General features: G+C 39.0%; 1 protein-coding gene across 10 annotated transcripts in view; it reads left to right on the forward strand.

Annotated features, from left to right (window-relative positions):
• The first annotated feature begins 771 nt into the window (after positions 1-771).
• BNC2 (basonuclin zinc finger protein 2) overlaps positions 772-18,479 on the forward strand; it is a 430,899-nt gene continuing 413,191 nt past the window's right edge. For all 10 annotated transcript variants that reach the window (XM_060102087.1, XM_060102088.1, XM_060102089.1 and 7 more), the window contains exon 1: positions 772-881. In XM_060102087.1, the coding sequence (XP_059958070.1) occupies positions 879-881 (3 nt within the window). In that variant the 5' untranslated portion in view covers positions 772-878. The remainder of the gene's footprint in view (positions 882-18,479) is intronic.

Genomic DNA, 18,479 nt, shown 5'->3' on the forward strand with positions numbered 1-18,479 from the left:
TTCCTCCGCTTCCCTCGCCTTCCCCAGCGGCGCGGGGGGCACGGAAGGGGAGAGGAGGAGGGGGTGGCGGCGGATCGGGAGGAGGAACTGGTCATAGGGGACCCACACGGGCGAGTGCCCGAAAAGGAAAGCGACGCCGCTGTTTGTTGCAGTCGGAATAAAGTTCGCGCCCTTTCCTCGGCGCTTCGCAGCCTCCCCTCCGGTCTCCCCCACTCGTTTTTGACAGTTGGGCGTTACCGGCCACTTCCACCTCCAAGCCCGCACCCCCCGGGGGGGCGCCAAAGTTGTTTTTCCATCCCCAGAGAGAGCAGGGGGAGAGGAAAAAAAGTAACAGGGCGCGGGAGAAACATACATCCTCCTTCACTAGCCCCCTAGAATCTGAGGACAAACAACCAAACCAACCTACTTTAATTTTGCAAAAGGGAAGCAACATTGTAGTCGCGACAGTTTTGCAGAGAGAGAGAAGAAACTTGTGCGGCTTGCAAATCCTCCCGAGGTCACCTCGCCTGCCGGTTCCCCCGCTACTCCGCCCCCCAGCAGCCCCCTCCCGGGACAGTCCGTTCCTTTTTTTTTTTTTTTTTTTTTGTGCCGAGGAACCGGGGGAACTCAGCAGGCTCCGACTTGGGGAGCGAAGGCGACCCTGCACGCGGGTGTAAATCAGTCAGTCACCTGAGCGCAGAGGGGCCGCGGCGAGGGCGCTCGCGGGCGGGCGGGGAAAGGCGGAGGCGGCGAGAGCGGCTGCCCGGAGGAAATCGGGAGGGGGAGGGAAAGAAAGGCCGAGACAGAAGGAGCGTGAGGCGGCGGAGGGGCTGGTCCAGGCGCGGCCGCTAAGAGGAGACCAAGAGGCGGGGGCTGCACTTGACAACCAGCATGCCGAGATGGTAAGAAGTTTCCACCCTCCTTTCCTTTTTATTCTAGACTTCGGGAGAAAGGAGCCCCGCGCCGGCGCGCCTCGGGGGCCGCCCGGGGGCCGTGTTTTCCTCCAGTCCAGCGGCGGGAGGTGGAGGGGGGCGCTGGGGAGGGCGGGCAGGAAAGGAGAGCCCCAGTCTACCCCGGTCCCGCTCCCAAATTCGCCCTTCAACTTAGCCCGAGTGGCGGAGGAGAGCTCCAGGTGGGAGGGCGGGTGTGCGCACGGGCTCGGGGGGCTCGGGAAGGTCGCCCCTCTCGCGGCCGGCGGGGCAAGGTGAGCGGTAAGCGGGCGGGCGGCTCCGGGGAGTTGGGACGGGCCGGGAGGCAGGCGGGGGCTGATGGAGCGCTGGAAGGAGCTCCGGGCGGAGAGGAACGCCGTTTGGACCCACGGCAACTTTTAAAACTTGCCCGCGAGTGCGGGGCCGGCGGCTGGGCGTGGGCGCCTGGGCGCGCTGGTGCGCCGCGCGGGGAGGACACCGCCGCCCGGTCCCCGGCACCTCTGATTTTCCCCTCCTCGCCCTCCCGTTGGGGAACCCTCCCTTTGTAAATGAAGATGTAGGAAGTGCTCCTGGAGGTTTTCTGAATAATGTGCAAAACGCAGGGCAGGAAAATCAACCCTAAAGAGAGAGAGATTTTGAGGTGGAGTTCGACAGGAGCCGATTTGTGTTACTTACACATTGACTGGAGGGTGGCATTTGGGGCCCGGGGAGAGGGCAGGATAAAAAAGAAGAAGAAGAAGAAGAAAAAGAAAAAAAAACCCCACCTAAACCTGGGTGAAATTCTCTGTAAAGTGAGGCTGAGATTAAAAAAAAAAAAAAAAGTTCCAAGTGCAAGTGGTGGAGGAGATGGGAAGGCGTTGCGAAGCGAGATTCCAGCACAGCCCCTCTACCCGAAGCAGCTTTTCTGCAGCGAGGCAGCTGGCAATTAGCTCGCCGGCTGCTGAGCGCTCTGTCCGCTTTCGGGGAAGTGATTTGTTAGAAATGGGGCTGGACCACTCCCTTCCTTTTAGTTTGCTCCCACCCTTTGCTGCTATTGTTACCCCCTCTTGGGGTTCTGATATCCTGCGTTCCTCATGTAGATGGGCTATGTAAGAAAAAGGGAGATAGTGGGTTGGCTTTTTTTTTTTTTTCTTTTCCTCTCTTCCCTTCCTCCTAATGTGACATCTCTTGTTTCAGTGATCAAAGTCACGACTGGAGTGTAGGGGATGCGACTGTCAAATGCAGGCACCAAAAAAAAAAAAAAAAAAAAAAAAGTAGCGTGAGCCCAAGACTGAGGTTACAGTAACGCTGACAGAAATTAAAGTGGTTTTGAAAGCAGTGTGCGATTTACGGTGGTTCGCATTTACCCTAGAGTCAAGCTGTTGTAAAACTGATGTACAAAAGACATCATAAAATAATCCTGTGTACCCAGGATTAAAGTGGCAGAAGTGGCCTGTTTTATTAATTCTTATGTACTTCGTGGACAGTTACAATGGTTGGAATCTGTATTTAAGTAGAGGCGTCAAAACAGAATATTAAATATATCTGTTTAGCACTTGAGGGTTTTTCTTATAGCCGCATTTTACACAAGAACACTGTAAAAGCTGGTTGTAGGTATTTTTCTTCCCTTCCCCCCTCGCCTATATACTATTGGTCTACACATCTACTCCCAAATACTAATCACTTTGAACAGTGGTTAAGCACGTTTGTCACCCACTGCTTTGTATTCTGCAGTTTCAGATGTTACTGTGCACGCACATACATTATTTAAGTGGTGGAATTTATTCCTGTGTAGTGTGTCTGATTTGAGGACGTACTCAAGAGTAGTGAGACCCTGTGCAAGTTAATAGAACTTGCTTGATTGACCCTTTGGAGTCACCCAAAAAATCCCTTGTGAACTTTCATAGGGTATCTGTCTTCTGTGTTATATTTATAGCTGCTTTATTTAAACTCTTCAGCCTTAAAGAAGTTCTTAGTTGGAGCTGCTCTTTCTGTTCCTGGAGAGTAGTGAAATCCAGATTGCTAATCACTTTACCAACGTACAGGAGTGTCTTCACCTGAGCGGGAAGTAATACTGAGCCTGAACGTGAACTCGGTTTGAGTATCGTGTGAGAAAAGTCTCAAACTGGTCCTTGAGAATATTAAGTTCGCTGTTGTTTGCATGTAAGGCTTTGGAAAAGAACCAGCCTCGCGTGATTTTAAAAAATAAATAGGAAGAAAATATTAATAGCAGTCGTACCTTCCCAATCAATACCTGACGTTTTTCTTCCCCCTGAAATGTCAGATATCTGTCAGGCAGGGATATGTGATTACAAAAAGCAGCAGACAAAAGCGGAGCTGACTATTGCTATATTAAAATGTAAGTGTTAACAGTTTGAATTTTCAAGTGAGAGTTTTTGAGTTCAGTGCTTTACATAACATTTTGTCCTAATCTTGCTTGCTGTCAGGGATGTTTCATGGTTGTGCAATTGCTGCAGTCAAGAATGCCAATTTGCATTCCAGGAGTGTCATTTGATTACTTTTATCTGCACAGCTCCAAGACCGGCCCAGACCTCTCGTTTCATCTTGCCATGTCACGAGTCAATGCTGTGTCGTCTTTTCAAAAATCTGCCTGATTTAGACAAGAAAGAAAAGTACTTTCATGTTGCAGCCGCAGTCCCCTGCTAACTTGTCAGCAGCAGGATATGATTCACTTGAGCCCAGAAGAATGGAACAGAGAGGCGGGTTAGGCAGTTCAATAAAGCCCACGGACAGGTAGTGTGTGACATCCCCAGAGAGCCACAGTTAATGAAGAACAGGTCTTCTTAGTTCTCCACACACTGACCTGGTGCTGTCCCCACAGTTTTCTCATTTGATCTTTCCCAGCAAATTGATCTTTTCTTGTATTTTTTTGCCTTCCAAGTTAGTCCTTGTGGGACCGAAATTAGCAGAGCAACTTAAGTTGGATAATACAGCTGTTCAGAAAAGAAGAAATTGGACACTGGCTCAAAAAGGGGCGGGGGGTGGGGTGGGGGGAGCTTTCCTTTTTGTTGTTCCTGGGAATATTTCTTATATTAAGGGAGCCCCCAATAGGTGATGACTTGAAGGTAGTGGTTCCCTTTATTTTTAATTTTAGAGTTAAGATTCCACACAATTTAAAATAAATGTTCCTTGAGTATTTGAAAGGTGGTCCTAATGAGTAGTAGGAGTTCAATTTAGCATTTTTTCATTTTCACTTGTTTGAAATGATTTGCCAGTTGACTGTGTGTCTTTTATTGCTATTGTAAGGTAGACTAAATATCAATGGCATACTTGGACTGTATTATTTATAGTCTTCTGAATAATGACAATCCCAAAATATCCAGGGCTGAATAGCAGAAAAGATTAAACAATAAAAGTTATTAACAGTGTTGTGTATAAATATTGTGGTACATGGACATGTTTTCTACAAATTACCATCAGCCTCTTTTATATAAAAGCCACAGATACACTGTTAATGTTTTTAAAAAATTTCAAGATCCTGCATTTATATGTAGGTTTTTAGAACTGAGACCAGATTACAAGTAACAACTTCTATAGATAGATGCTCATGCATGTCCTTATTTTTTGATTAAATTTAGTTTTAGCAAGTGGGTAAATCTAAGTTGGGAGTGTATATGTAGTTTAAACAGGTTAAAGTTTCACTATAGAATTTTGTATCTAAAGCTTAGGTTGGAAGCAGTTAATAGATTCGTAACTCATTGCGGACTTGAGGAGCAGTGCTTTCTGAATTCCTCTGCAGCTGGTCTCATTTACCATCTACATCCTTACAAGAAACAGTTGAAAAACATTTCTGTGGAAGGGAGGCAGCCTCCTCAAATCTTTCCTGTTGGATGGGAATTACATAGGATCATTGGATCATTGGTTAGTAAACTCCTCTCTGAAGAGCTAGAGGGAGCCTCATGATTTTATTAGATATACTTAAGGTTTTTTTTTTTTTTTTTTTAAAGTCACTCTAGCAATCAGAATGTTGCAGAAAAAGAGGAGATAATGAGTAATGGCTTAGTGTTTAGGCTTGGAGGTGCTATTGTAGTTTTTTTTTTTTTAGCTGTGATAGAAGCAGCAGAACTTTCTCCAAGAACAGTCAAGTAGTCAGCTAAGATTTCTAGGGTTCTACCTTTCAGATGATCTGAGGATCAAGCAAAATGCACCCCGATACATTTTAAATCTGTTTTGGTTTGCTAAGTTCTGTTTGTAGCTTTGTCAACTGATGGAGGTCTGTTAAAGAGGACAACCTTCAAAGTTCTGTTAAAAGGAACTTCCTACCAAATCATTGAGGAGGGGGTACCTTCTTTCTGTTCACTCAGGACAACCTCCTTTCTTTTTGAAGTAGTTATACGCATAACTGCCGTACTCTGGAGAGAAAACTCCTTTAAGAGAAATACTTCATGATATAAGCATAAATAGTAAACCATTTATAAAGCCAGTGTATTAGGGATCAATAAATTAGTTAAATTTAAAGAAATAGAACTTAAGTGGTATTAAATTCAATATTTGTTTAATTTCACATTTGTTTATCACTAAAATTTGTGATGTTTACTTTAAATGGTCATTGATCATAATTGCGCTTTAATATTTATATGCTAGTTTTTAATAGCGTTACTTTGGACAAACTTATTTACCATTTAGGTAAATAATATAATCGGTGAGATAAGCTACCCAGATTGGTCTTTTTTTAATCTTCTGCACAGTAGCTCTCATTATGTTGCTAGCCAATAAAAGTCTTTATTTGTTGCTTATTAGAACCCTCAGTACAAGTAAGAGTTCAGCTATAATTTAATTTGGCTGTTCAAAGAGGCTCCCTTGTTTTAAAGCATGTTCTCAGTACGATTTTACCATTTATTGTGAAACTGTATTCTAACTTGTGCTTATGCATAGGAACAGTTTTACAGATATATCATTTTTTAATGCTTGGCCATAGCAGAGTCATACATTTTTTCCTTTAAAAAAATCTGTATCTAACAATGTCAGTTTTTTTTTCCTTTTGCTTTATTTTTCCCTTGACATTCTGGAGCACTTTTTTCTTGGTGATTTGAATAGCCTTGTTATGATAATTTAAAATCAGTTCCCCAAGGAATATAACCTTCCCTTAAGGTATAGTCAGTGGGGCACTGAAAAAAAGTTAATTCCATAATTAAAAATTCTAGTCGAGGACGTTTCACTATTGCAGTCACTTGAAATTACAAAAAAGTTTGCCTTGTACTTTACACATTGCTAGGGTGATAAATTCAGTTTCCTTACAGGAAGCTGCTGGGAAGTTTTGCAGTGAGTGGAAGAGGGCTTGAGAGTTTTGGTGGTAATATTCGTAACAAATCACTGAAGACTAGACCTTGACTATAGAATTCTAAGATGAGCATTCAGGAATTCTTCCTCAAGGAAGGCAGAATGTGGAGCTGCTAAATGAGTCACTGCATGTATATCTTACCAGTGGGAATCGCATCAAGCCACCCCTCTAGATACAGTATTTAATAGTTGTCAAAATGTACAGTATTGTCTTGGAACTTGTGGTTCACGAGTTCATAGTCTCTGCTTTTTTGTGTTCAGTACAAAGATGTAAGAACCCACACAAAACATTTTTCTCTTATTATGACCTTACATTTGCCAAAGTGCCCCATGCTGAAATTCCTTTTCAGTGTCTTTTTTTTTTTTTTTTTAGTCCAAAGCCAGACGTGTACCCAGACACAAAAGCCTCTGTGTATAGCAAGCTGTTTTAAATATTGTGACTCGACGATGTGCTGTCCTTTCTCTGCTTGAGCCAAGGATCTCTGCTCAGTGTCTGGATTACCAAGCTCCTTCTTTATTGTACCTCTTGTCAACCATTCCTATTCATTTAACCTTTCATTAGTGTCTGTGCAGTTTCACTGTCTGGAAAGGCAAGGAAAAACCGAAAGGCCCCACTGTCACAGTTATTAGATTTCTCGGTTACATCCCAGCAACCATAGAGAAGTGAGAGTCGACACTATTGTCGTGCATGCTGCTGTCCTGGGGTGCAGCCCTTCTGTGCACGTCAAGGACATGTGCCACATGTTGATATGCATCCCGGGGATAAATGCACAACACGGGGGATAGGCCGATGCTGGCAGTAATGAGCTCTGTAGGAGTTATTGCAGAGACCAACAGTTTGTGAAGGAATTTTGCTTAACAGGCCAAGGAGATAGACAGAGTTGAGGGCTGCCAAGATTTGCCTGTGCGGAGCTTAAGTCTGTCGCATTGTTTTCAGCTAAACTTCATTTGAGGGGAGAATTGAATAAGTTGGACAGCAAGGAAGAGTCTTATTTTCATTTTTTAATCTTTCAGAGGACCCAAGTGGTGTTTCTGGTGACTATTCAGTGTATTATAACTATTTTTTATACTGACTGAATCATCTATGTAAATGGATCTATTAGCAGTTTGTTAATTCTTCCATATCTAGAAAAGAATTTACGAGATATTTCATAGATGTCATATATGTATTTTAAAATCCATGTAAAATAATGTAGCCTATTTATTTTCCTATGTTACTATTTTTCCCTTTTGATTTCCCTCTAGCATCTTTTGTATTATCCCTTGATTCCTTAAAAATGCATTTGCCTTGTTGCCTCAGTGTAAAGGAAGAAAAAGATGATCATTGGATTATTTGCAAATCATAATAAAGACCAATATTTGCAGACTTTGGATTGGAAGATATTACTCAACATCTTAAGATTCATCAGATTACTTTTTAAGAATTCTCAACACATTTGAATAGAAAATGGTAAATTATAACACCTGCATCTCACTTTACCCTCAAGTTCATTTATTTTTTTAAATTAGGAAAATCTTTGTTGCTAGGGGCGACTAGAATATTTTTGTCTTTCTAATTTAAATAATTTTTGTCAGTTTACCAAACTCTTTTGGAGCTCCCCAGTAGCTTTGCAAATATATGAATGATTTATTACTGAATCCTTATAAAGTGATTTTTAAGTTTTACTTGACCTTACCTTTTTTAGCCAAGGCTAATTTTTTCACAGTTGTATTTGAAACTTTCTCTGCTGAGCTTTTCATGGCGTCTTGTGGGCCAAGTTATCTTTGTTTCAGGGAGGAGAGATGAGCTATTTCCACATTCCTTTCTTCAGGTGGGATGATCCTCTGCAGGGAAATACATATTCATTCAGTAATTGACAGCTAAGTGCCCAGCCAGCCCAGGGCCATGTCCCAGTCTCTTGACCATTGGGTGGAAGTTCTGTGCAGATAGTCGGATGAATGTACTTTGATCATCTTAGGTGACCTGGTGGCCTTCCCACGGACAAGGCAGGGGTGTGTTAACATTGCCCCTTCTAATATTCCCGTTCCCATTCATTATGGTTTGTGTTGGGAGAAGTAGAAGAGGAAGGAGGGACATTTGAGGCTGTAATTTTACCTTCCCCCCAAAAAGCCATGTGGTAGTTAAAGAAAAGGAATGCACGTCAGGAGCTACTCTGTGAAGGAATTCTGCACCTATTCTTCATGCAGTCAGTATCTCAGCTGGCTGACCACGCCTTGGAAAGCAGTTGCACCACTGTCCACTCCAGAGTGAGAACAGCCCGGGGACTGGGTTTAGAGGCAGGTCCCACTCTAGTCTACCTAGGTCTGAGAGCCTCCATTTCATCCCTGGTAAAACAAGTGAGTTTTGTAATTTCTATGTTTCTTTCCAGTGGGAACACTTTATATTTTATGTGATAGGACTATATAATCAGAGCTGTTTACCATTTTAATAGCTATATTGAGATATAATTCACATACTGTACAATTCATATGCTTAAAAAGTACAATTAATAACATTCCATTGTATGGCTATAGCACATTTTATTTATTCATTCATCCAATGATTGACATTTGAGTAGTGTTCACTTTTTTGTTATTACGAGTAATGCTGCCATGAACATTTGTATGCATGTGTTCTGTTTTCATTTTTGTTAGGGATATACCTAGGGGTGGAATCGCTGAGTCATGTGGCACTCTATCTTTCACCTTTTTTTTAAAAAAAATAAATTTATTTATTTTTGGCTGCGTTGGGTCTTTGTTGCGGTGCGCGGACTTCTCATTGTGGTGGCTTCTCTTGTTGTGGAGCACAGGCTCTAGGCGTACGAGCTTCAGTAGTTGCAGCACGTGGGCTCAGTAGATGTGGTGGATGGGCTTAGTTGCTCCGTGGCATGTGGGATCTTCCCGGACCAGGGCTCGAACCCATGTCCCCTGCATTGGCAGGCGGATTTTTAACCACTGTGCCACCAGGGAAGTCCCTACCTTTCACCTTTTGAGGAACTGCCAAATCGTTTTCCAAAGCAGCTGCACATTTTACATTCCCACTAACAGTGTATAAGTTTCCTAATCTCTCCACATCCTCTCCGAACTTGTTTCTATCTGTCTTTTAATTTTAACAATCCTAGTGGGTGTAAAGTGATTTTGATTTGAATTTCCCTGATGATTAGTGATGTTGAGCATCATTTCATATGGTTATTGGCCACTTGTATATCTTCTGTTTAGCAGAAATGTCTGTTAAATCCTTTACCCTTTTTTCATTTAGTTTGTCTTTTTATTGTTGAGTTGTAAGCTCTTTATGTATTCTGGACACAAGTCTTTATTAGATACAAGATTTGTAAATATTTTCTCCCATTCTGTGGGTTGTCTTATTTTTTTGATGGTGTCCTTTGAAGCACAGAAGCTTTAAATTTTGACAAAATCCAATTTATTTTTTCTTTTGTTGTTTGTACTTTTGGTGTGCTAAGCAATCATTGTCTAACCCAAGCTCATGAAAATTTACTCTAAGAGCCTTGTAGTTTGAACTCTTACATTTAAGTTCTTGATTCATTTAGGCTAACTTTTGTGTATAATATGAAGTAGGGGTCCAGCTTCATTCTTTTGAATGAGGATATCCAGTTGTTCTCAGCATCATTGGTTAACAATTCTTTCCCCCTTTGAATTATCACAGTACCTTTTGGGAAAATCATTTGGCCATAGATGTAAGGGTTTTTTTCCTCTGAACTCTCCACTTGGTTCCATTGATCTATATGTCTATCCCTGTGCAAGTACCACACTGCCTTAATTACTGTAGCTTTGCATTGTTTGCAACTGAGAAGTGTGTGTCTTCCAACTTTGTTCCTCTTTTTCAAGATTATTTTAGCTGTTTTTGGTTCTTTTGCAGTTTATTTTTATTGTGATAAAAATATCACATAAAATTTAATAACTTAATCATTTTAAATATATAGTATAGTAGTGTTAGCTGTATTTTGCTGTGCGAGAGATTGTTAGAACTTTTTCATCTTGCAAAATGGAAACTTACATCTATGCCTATTGAACAACTCCCCTTTTCCCCTCCCCATAGATGCTGGCAACAACCATTCCACTTTCTAAGAATTTGACTGCTTTAAATACTTCATATAAATGGAATCATGTGGTATATATCGTTCTGTGACTGGCTTATTTCACTTAGCATAATGTCCTCGAGGTTAATCCACGTTGTAGCACATGACAGGATTTCCTTTTTTTTAAAGGCTGAATAATATTTCATTGTATGTATATACCACATTTTCTTTACCCATTCATCCTTAGATGGACTTTTAGATTGAGTCCACTCCTTGGCGTTTGTGAATGATGCTGCAGTGAACATGGGTGTGCAAATAACTCTGCAAGATTCTGCTTTCAATTCTTTTGGATATATATCCGGAAATGGAGTTGCTGGATTATATAATAGTTCTATTTTTAATTTTTTGAGGAACCTCCTATTTTCTGTGGCTGCTGCCCCATTTTACATTCCTACCAACAATGCATAAGGGTTTCAATTTCTCCACATCCTTGTCAATGCTTGTTACTTTATGTTCTTTTGATTTTGTTTTTTTTTTTTTTTTTAAATAGTGACCTCACTAACACATGAGAGGTTATATCTCATTGTTTTGATTTGAAGTTCCCGATGATTAATGATGTTGAGCATCGTTTTATATGCTTGTTGGCCATTTGTATATCTTCTTTGGAGAAATGGCTGTTCAAGTCCTTTGCCCATTTTTATTGGATTATTTGATTTTTGGTTGTTGAAATGTAGGAGTTCTTTATATATTCTTGATATTAACTCCTTATCAGAAGTATGGTTTGCAAATATTTTCTCCCATTCAGTAGGTTGCTTTTTCACTCTGTTGATTACTTTCTTTGCTGTACAGAAGTTTTTAAGTTTGATGTAGTCTTATCTGTCTATTCTTTCTTCTGTTGCCCTTAGCAGTTTACTTTTAAAACTCAGAATTATCTGATCCTCAGAAGCGTAAAGGCTATGTTAGGAAAATACATCCATTGTTTGGGTAAAAAACTCTTGGTGATACTCCAGGGGACAAGAAATATGTCATTTAGTAGCCAAAAGATGATGGCTCTTAGCTCCCTGTGAAACACCCTGGGTTTGCTTTGATGTTTCTTAATTATCATTGAGTTTAAAAGCATTCTAGGTGTTCTATATAAGAGATACACTTCATACCCTGGAGGGTGGAATTAAGTACCTAGAAATAATTGTTTTTAGTTTTATAAATAACTCAAAAGGAAAGGAAAAAAAAACATTATTGAGAAAATTTGTCTTCCTAGATATTCCATTGTAACTAAAAAACACCACCAGTGATTAAAGCTAAAAATTACTGTATGATCTCAAACCCAAACTAACTGGTCCAGTTACGTTTTAAATAAATACCACATTCAAATCTGGCATGGCACATTTGGAGACATGAGCTTATTTTAAAGTTTACCTGACAAATTTTGTAATTAATATACCTCATCGTTGAGCTAGAGAAGCTTGAGAACAAATGAAAGATAACGTAATTTGGGGGCAGCTATGTTGTATCATTGGTGAATTAAAAAAAAAGTTTATTCCTTTTTAAAGTTCTAATTTTTCTTTATTCATGCTAAGAAACAACTCTGTTTATCTCCATTTAAAGTAATTGCTTTCCTAGTATTCTGATGAGCCGTTCTTGCTTAACTACATTGTCTGGTTTTGGCCTTTTGTCAGTTAGTTTGGACAAAAGTTTCATTATTCATTCAGTATCAACTATTAATTAGATGGCTAACTGATCAAATATATATGTGGAGAGTATGTATTTTCCCCCCCTCATCAATGTTTACCTAAGTTACATAAATAGTAATTCGCCAATTTTAAATTGTATCTTATGACATACAATTACTTTTCTCCTGGTGAAAATTCTATAGAGGATTTACAATCATTTATAAAAATTGTATGGTAGAAAATCTTATATTTACCATACACTTGATTTTTGGTTATAATAAATTTCATTATACCAAATGACACAGTTTTTATTAATGTTGAGCAATAAATCAATGCTACTTTTCTGTTTCACATGTTTTGACGTGCTCATGTGTATATTGTTTTATATATATGGAATGACAAAATCATGTGTTCTATTATGGTATCTTTCATGGTTTAAGGACATAAAGTATGTAATTACCTGGAAAAATACAGCCATACAAAGAAAGTCCATTCATTTCTCTGTCCTATGGTATTTAATCTCCCTGTAATACACATTTTACTCTAGTGGATTAGGGAAGTTTTTTTGTGTTAACACGTCTGTACGCTAACTGGTAAGCTTCTGGAAGTACAATATGATAGTTCAGTTTTCCTCTCATTCAAAATGGTGATAGGAAACAAAGCATAATATTTGTTCATATTGGTTTTTGATAGACTAAAACATTAATTTCACTTCAGAGTACATTAACTCTGAATAATATGAAAAAGTAGATAAATATTTTTTAAACTCAAATTCTGCCACGTGTTAAACCATATTTTTTACCCTGTAAGTGTCCTTTGCAAAACATATTTTCACATAAAGGATTTATGTGTGTTCATTGGTCTTTGCAGCTTCGCTTATGTCCATAAACAGCAACCAGTCACTGACATGACATTTCTGTGTACAGAGGACAGTGATAATTAGATCTAATGAAATGTGTGTGCGTGTATGTAGGTAGAAGCATCAGTGACAAACTGATAGTCTGCAACTTCCTTATGGGAGAGGGAGAAAGCAGAATAATATCGTTCACTGAAATTTTGTTTTTGGGTGTGTGAGGGGGAAGGGTTTGACACATATGTGCATTTTCATACTGCAGTAATACCTGGTACAATATTTTTTGTAGTTTTAGGTATATGTATGGATAGCATGGATGAATATTGAGTGTATCATTGAATATTTCATTAATATTGTCAAATTGTGTTTCAAATACAGATATGCCAAAGTAATCTGTTAACAGCCAGCAGGTAACTGTTTGTTACTATATGTAGAATAACTTGCTGTAGATTTGCATGAAACATTAGATAGTATACTTATTCGGTAAAAGTAAAAGATGCTTTTGAAAATGATCAGGTTTTTATGTTCAAGCGGTACATTTCACATAGGCATGGGAGTTGTGGTTGTCATCATTTTCCACAGCATAACACAACTTTTAAGTATTTTAGATTGTAATTAAACAGGCGATTGCATTTCTGTGTGATACACATGACACTCTGTTCGGCACTGTATGTCTAACAGATGAAGTAGAAGTTCTAACTCTAATATAAAGGAGCACAAAATTCATTGGCAGGAGGGTATTCATTATCTTGAAAGAATAACCATGGTCTAGGGGACTCCACTGGTCTTTGTATGTTTAGAAATCTAATTTTGTCAATACACGCTTAAAAGAGATCAGTCCTTCCTGGACTCATTCAGCTGTTCACTGACTGAGGGGTGGAGATTACATACCCACATGTGTATGCCTGCACACACGCCATGTGAACATGTGTATACCTACATACCTTATTAAGTGAAATACTTCCGTACGCCTATCGGCATGCTTAGCACATTCTCTCCTTTGCAGGCAAATTTAAGTAGGGAGTCAAATCATAATCCAAATGTTGCTCATTGCTTTATGAACTTGGAATTTGATCAGAGAATATTAGGGATGGAGGTGGAGGGTGTAAGGGCCTCCTCCCTCTGTAGAGAAAACCTTCCAGTGGCCTCTGTTTACAATGCACCCTTTAGACTCCTCACTCCTGGACTGTGCTTGGAAGAGCATTGACAAAATTGACCCCTGTTGCTTTTTTCTTCTTCCCATTCACCTTCTGACTGATAAATTCTTTTTTCTCTGGATATGTTAGTATTCTCAAGCAGATATTAGGCAACTGTCCTGGGAGCTACTTGTTAAGGTGACTTTGCATCTGTTTGGTTTTTTATAGATCTAATGCAGATGGCAGTCCCATTTCATTCATTTTAAATTTCTTGGGAGATAATTCATGCTACTACCTTACATGTAATGTGTTTTGTATATGGGTAGGTGAGAATGGTGTGAAGCCACAGAATAAGGCTGCAGTTTCCCGGAGGAAAAAAAGATGTATGTTGTTGTTTTTTAAAATAATAAAGCTTAAGACCAGTTAAATACCTTTTAGAGAAAGTTTCTATTGTTTAATAATACCTTGTAGAGAAAGTTTCTATTGTTTAATAATACCTTGTAGAGAAATATCATGATTTGAGATTGTCCTTATATATAGGTGGAATACGCTGCAGTTGAGAAGTCAGTAAGGGGGTGTGTGTCTAATCTCTGCATCTATTTTCTATGTGATAGAAAAGTTCCTCGATTACTTTGGGATTCTCTTTTCCATAATACAGTTAGAGCCAAGATTAGATTTTAAAGATTCTCAGTGTTTCACATTGTGTGATGTTCAACATCTCTTTACTATTTCATGGGTGCCAAAAAGGACCAAAAAGTTAAATCTGTACCTTTGACTTCACATTGGTTGATTCCAGCAACTTCCCAATTAGTTTCTTTTTTTTTTTACTTTAGTCTTTTGTTCCCTTTCCAACACTTTAATACCAATTAGATTTTGACTACAGAGAAGCATTTGTTAGGGGAAGAGAAGGTAGGAGGATAAGGCACTGAACATCCGCTGAGCCTGAAGGATAGATGTTGGTGGACAGGGAGCCTCCTGTTGGCTGTGGTTTCCTTAGATCTAGTCCAGCTTTTATCCTTGCATCACTATTTCAGTCTGCAGTCTGTAAGTTTCAGAGCAGTTGTGGTACGGTTGTGTAGTGTGAGAATTTTATTATTTAAACTTATAGGGTTTAATGTATTCCAAATTTTAAATTTGAAAAGGTGTCAGCACCAAAAATTAAATGAGGGTGGTGATGGAGAGAATGGAAAAGTTGCACAGGAAATGTTGAACACTGATAAAAATATAGTTAGAAAAATACATTGAAAAACAAAGGGCCAGTTAAAATGAGTGCCATGAGACTTAACGTTTATGTGACTCCCCAACCTCCTTGCTCACCACGTTTTTCCTCAGGATCTTTCAGGGTCTCCTCCTCTTGTGCCCCTCATCTACTGGGCAAGTCCTGTTAGATCTGTCTCCTGACTTCCACCCATTCACCATCACCCTGGTCAAAGCCCTACCACCCTTTACCTGGAATACCGCAGTAGCTTCTATTTGGCCCAGTGCTTCCATTCTTGCCTCTGTCCTGCCCACTACACCCAGAGGACTCTTTACGGAGAAAGCACTTCCCTTTCACAAAACCTTCCAGTGTCTTCTTCCATCTTACCACACCTGCAGTGAAGTCCGAACTCCTGCTGTGACTGAAAAGGATACATAAGATGTAATCCTGGCCCAGTGCTCCAAAATCATTTCCTACCACTGCTCACTCTTCTCCCATAATCCTGACCTTCTTGCTGTTCACTGAATATGGCAAATTCCTACCTTCCTTAGGCCTTTGTACGCACTTTTCCTCTGCCTGGAATGCTCTTCTTCCAGATTTTTGCATGGCTTGCTCCCTTATTTCATTCATGTCTCCTCGAAAATGTTATCCCTTCAAAGAGAACTTACTGACAGCTTTCATCCCCCAGCTGTCTCTCCACCCTGTATGTTTCTCTGACCTCTATCCCTGCTTCCTTTCTTCATAGCATTTATCACCACTAGAAAAGATACTTAATTTGTTTACTTATATGTAGTTTATTATTTGTCTTCCACCTTCCTGCCAGGATGCCAAACTCCATAAGAACAGGGACCTTTGCCTGTTTTGTTAATTTCTGAATTTCCGCTTCCTGTAGCAGTGCCTGGTATGGGAAACACTCAGCAGATGTTTATTGAGTGAATGAATATACCTGCATATGATTTTCCTTGTAATCATTAACAGATTTTTTATCAGTTTTTATTGGATCTTAGTTATTACTTGGAGGGTTATTTATGGTATTTGCTGTTGCAATTATCTGAACTGCTTATTGGAGCAGTGGTTTCCAGAGTAGATGTAAACACCCCAAGAGGTATGCAAAAGTCATCCTATAAGATCTGGGGAAAATGAAATTTGATTTACTCATTCTCCGATTTTTATATTTGTGTTTTGTAGTGTGCATGGTATCTTATAGTACATGTATAAGAGATACATTGTGCAATCAAATTTGACAGTATGGATTGAGCATGATCTGGGCCACAATGGTTAACTTTGTTTAAAGCAAAATATATCTCCGTAATCAGGCTTTTCACAGATGTTGTGCATTTGAGTAATAAGGTGGTGATACCACTCGTGAGAATGTGTAAATTCTTTCCCATTATTCAGAAAATTGTACAGATCTAATTGGGTTGGGAGTGAGATATATGTAATTCAGCACACATGTGTGTACTGATAGATATTCCTTAATATTCAACTTCTGGTAGAATTTTCAGGTATGTTGAGTTAAATTGCTCCTGTAATGGGGCCCTTTGTACCTGCACTAACCCATATGAGGAGGTATGTTGAGCCATTTTAAGTGATGATTCGAGTTTGCTGGCTACCTGATTGGTCTGTTTGGGGTGATCTGTGTTTTTGGTTGATTTTTGAATATTTCTTTTGTGTCATTTTTAGTAATTTAGGCCTTTTAATGAAGCTTAACTGGTTACTTTGGTGACTTCACTTTTTTTTTTTAAACAGGTTTATTGAGATATAATTCACATACCATACAATTCACCATGTTAAGTTTTACAGTTCCATTTTGTAATTACAATATATGCATTTGAAGACACTATGGGGAAATAAATAAATGATAAATTTAGAATTCAGAAGGAAACCTAGTTAGGTATTCATTTTAGTACCTTCTCAAGTTAAAGGAAGTTTTATAACATTTGAAGAACTTGTTAATAAAAATTTGATAAGATTCATAAACTTGAGTGAAACATTAAAGTAATTAATATACTAATAAATGTGCTAAGGAAACTTGAAAACCAAAAATAAGTAGATACAAGTAAGTATTATTCTGTATAAAATAGTCAGCCTAGAAGGTCATACACTGATGTTAGCTTAAAATGTTTTGGAGCTCATCATTTGGCGTTGGGTTTGGACAGCCTGTATCTAATTCTTCTAATTATCTTCAGTGCCAGCAAGTTTTCTGTGACAAAAGTTTTGGTTTTCTGAATTGTCTAGAAGTTAAGCCTGATGAACATGGTGGGTGATAAAGCCAAATAATTCTATTTTTGGTAAGAAGAAAATTGGCACAGTTGATTTTTCTCATATAACTTATGAATTGGCTCTGGAAATAGTCACAAAGGAAAAATTCCAGAAACGTTTTGAACAATAGTAGTGTTGTTGGAATGAATGCAGTGTCCTGAGGTGACAACTGAGACACATTGACTATTTTTCCCCACCAATAATGGAACTTCCTATTAATATCCATAGAAACTCATTTGGTTCTAGGAGAACCGGTGGGAGATTTTTTTGCATATATAGATTCATACATGTATGCTTACAAACATTTTTCTAACCATCAAATTGTGTTAATATTTTGTGGTCTTATGCAACTGGGCTGGACGTGGCAAGTACCCGATGGATTGTACTTCAGTGTAGATCTTGTGAAATCTGAGTAAAAGTATTATAGGTTGTGGCCTGAGGAGGCCTCTGAAGGCAGAGACGATCAAGGAAAATTTTACCTAAGATGTGAGACTGTGTAAGTGCTCCATGATATTAAATGGTTTTATATAGCACTCTTTGGCTAGAAATTATAACGATTGTCACATAGCTTATATTGTATACTTTGTCTTAGTTTCAGTAAATCTGTATATGTGGGGCATAAATAAATACTCAAGACATGAGAAATGAGAAAGCAAGTGAAGTACAAATTTGTGCACATAAACTGTTTCTGAGGCAGTCTTGTCTATACTGACAGATGACAGAAGTCAAAGGAAAGAGTAGTTGCGAAAGGGGAGTATGATTTTATTTTGTTTTTTATGCTTTAAGATTTGTTTTTGAATTCCTGTAAGTTGTAGTTTCAGGTGACACTTATCAATCAGTTTATGATTACTTTCTGGTTCTCAGTTGAGAAATGCACTAGTTATACCTTCTCGGAAAATGCTGTGTTGTAAACTTTCTTCCAATTCATCTTCCAACCTCTTCTCCACAGCATAAAACACTAATTTTGCGTGGAATCTGTAGATCTTGGCATAATTTTATTGTTAAAAATATTAAAAGCAGTTTTGAAAAATAAGTTTATTTTGTGAAGTCACACCCACACCCTATCTTGAAGTTTGTAGAAGGTTTTTAAGAATGAGAATTCAAGAAATAAAAAGGAATGAAAGAAGTTTGACTCCAGAAAAGCTAACTTTAGATG

This window comes from Mesoplodon densirostris, chromosome 6 (assembly GCF_025265405.1).
Source record: "Mesoplodon densirostris isolate mMesDen1 chromosome 6, mMesDen1 primary haplotype, whole genome shotgun sequence".
NCBI lineage: Eukaryota > Metazoa > Chordata > Mammalia > Artiodactyla > Ziphiidae > Mesoplodon > Mesoplodon densirostris.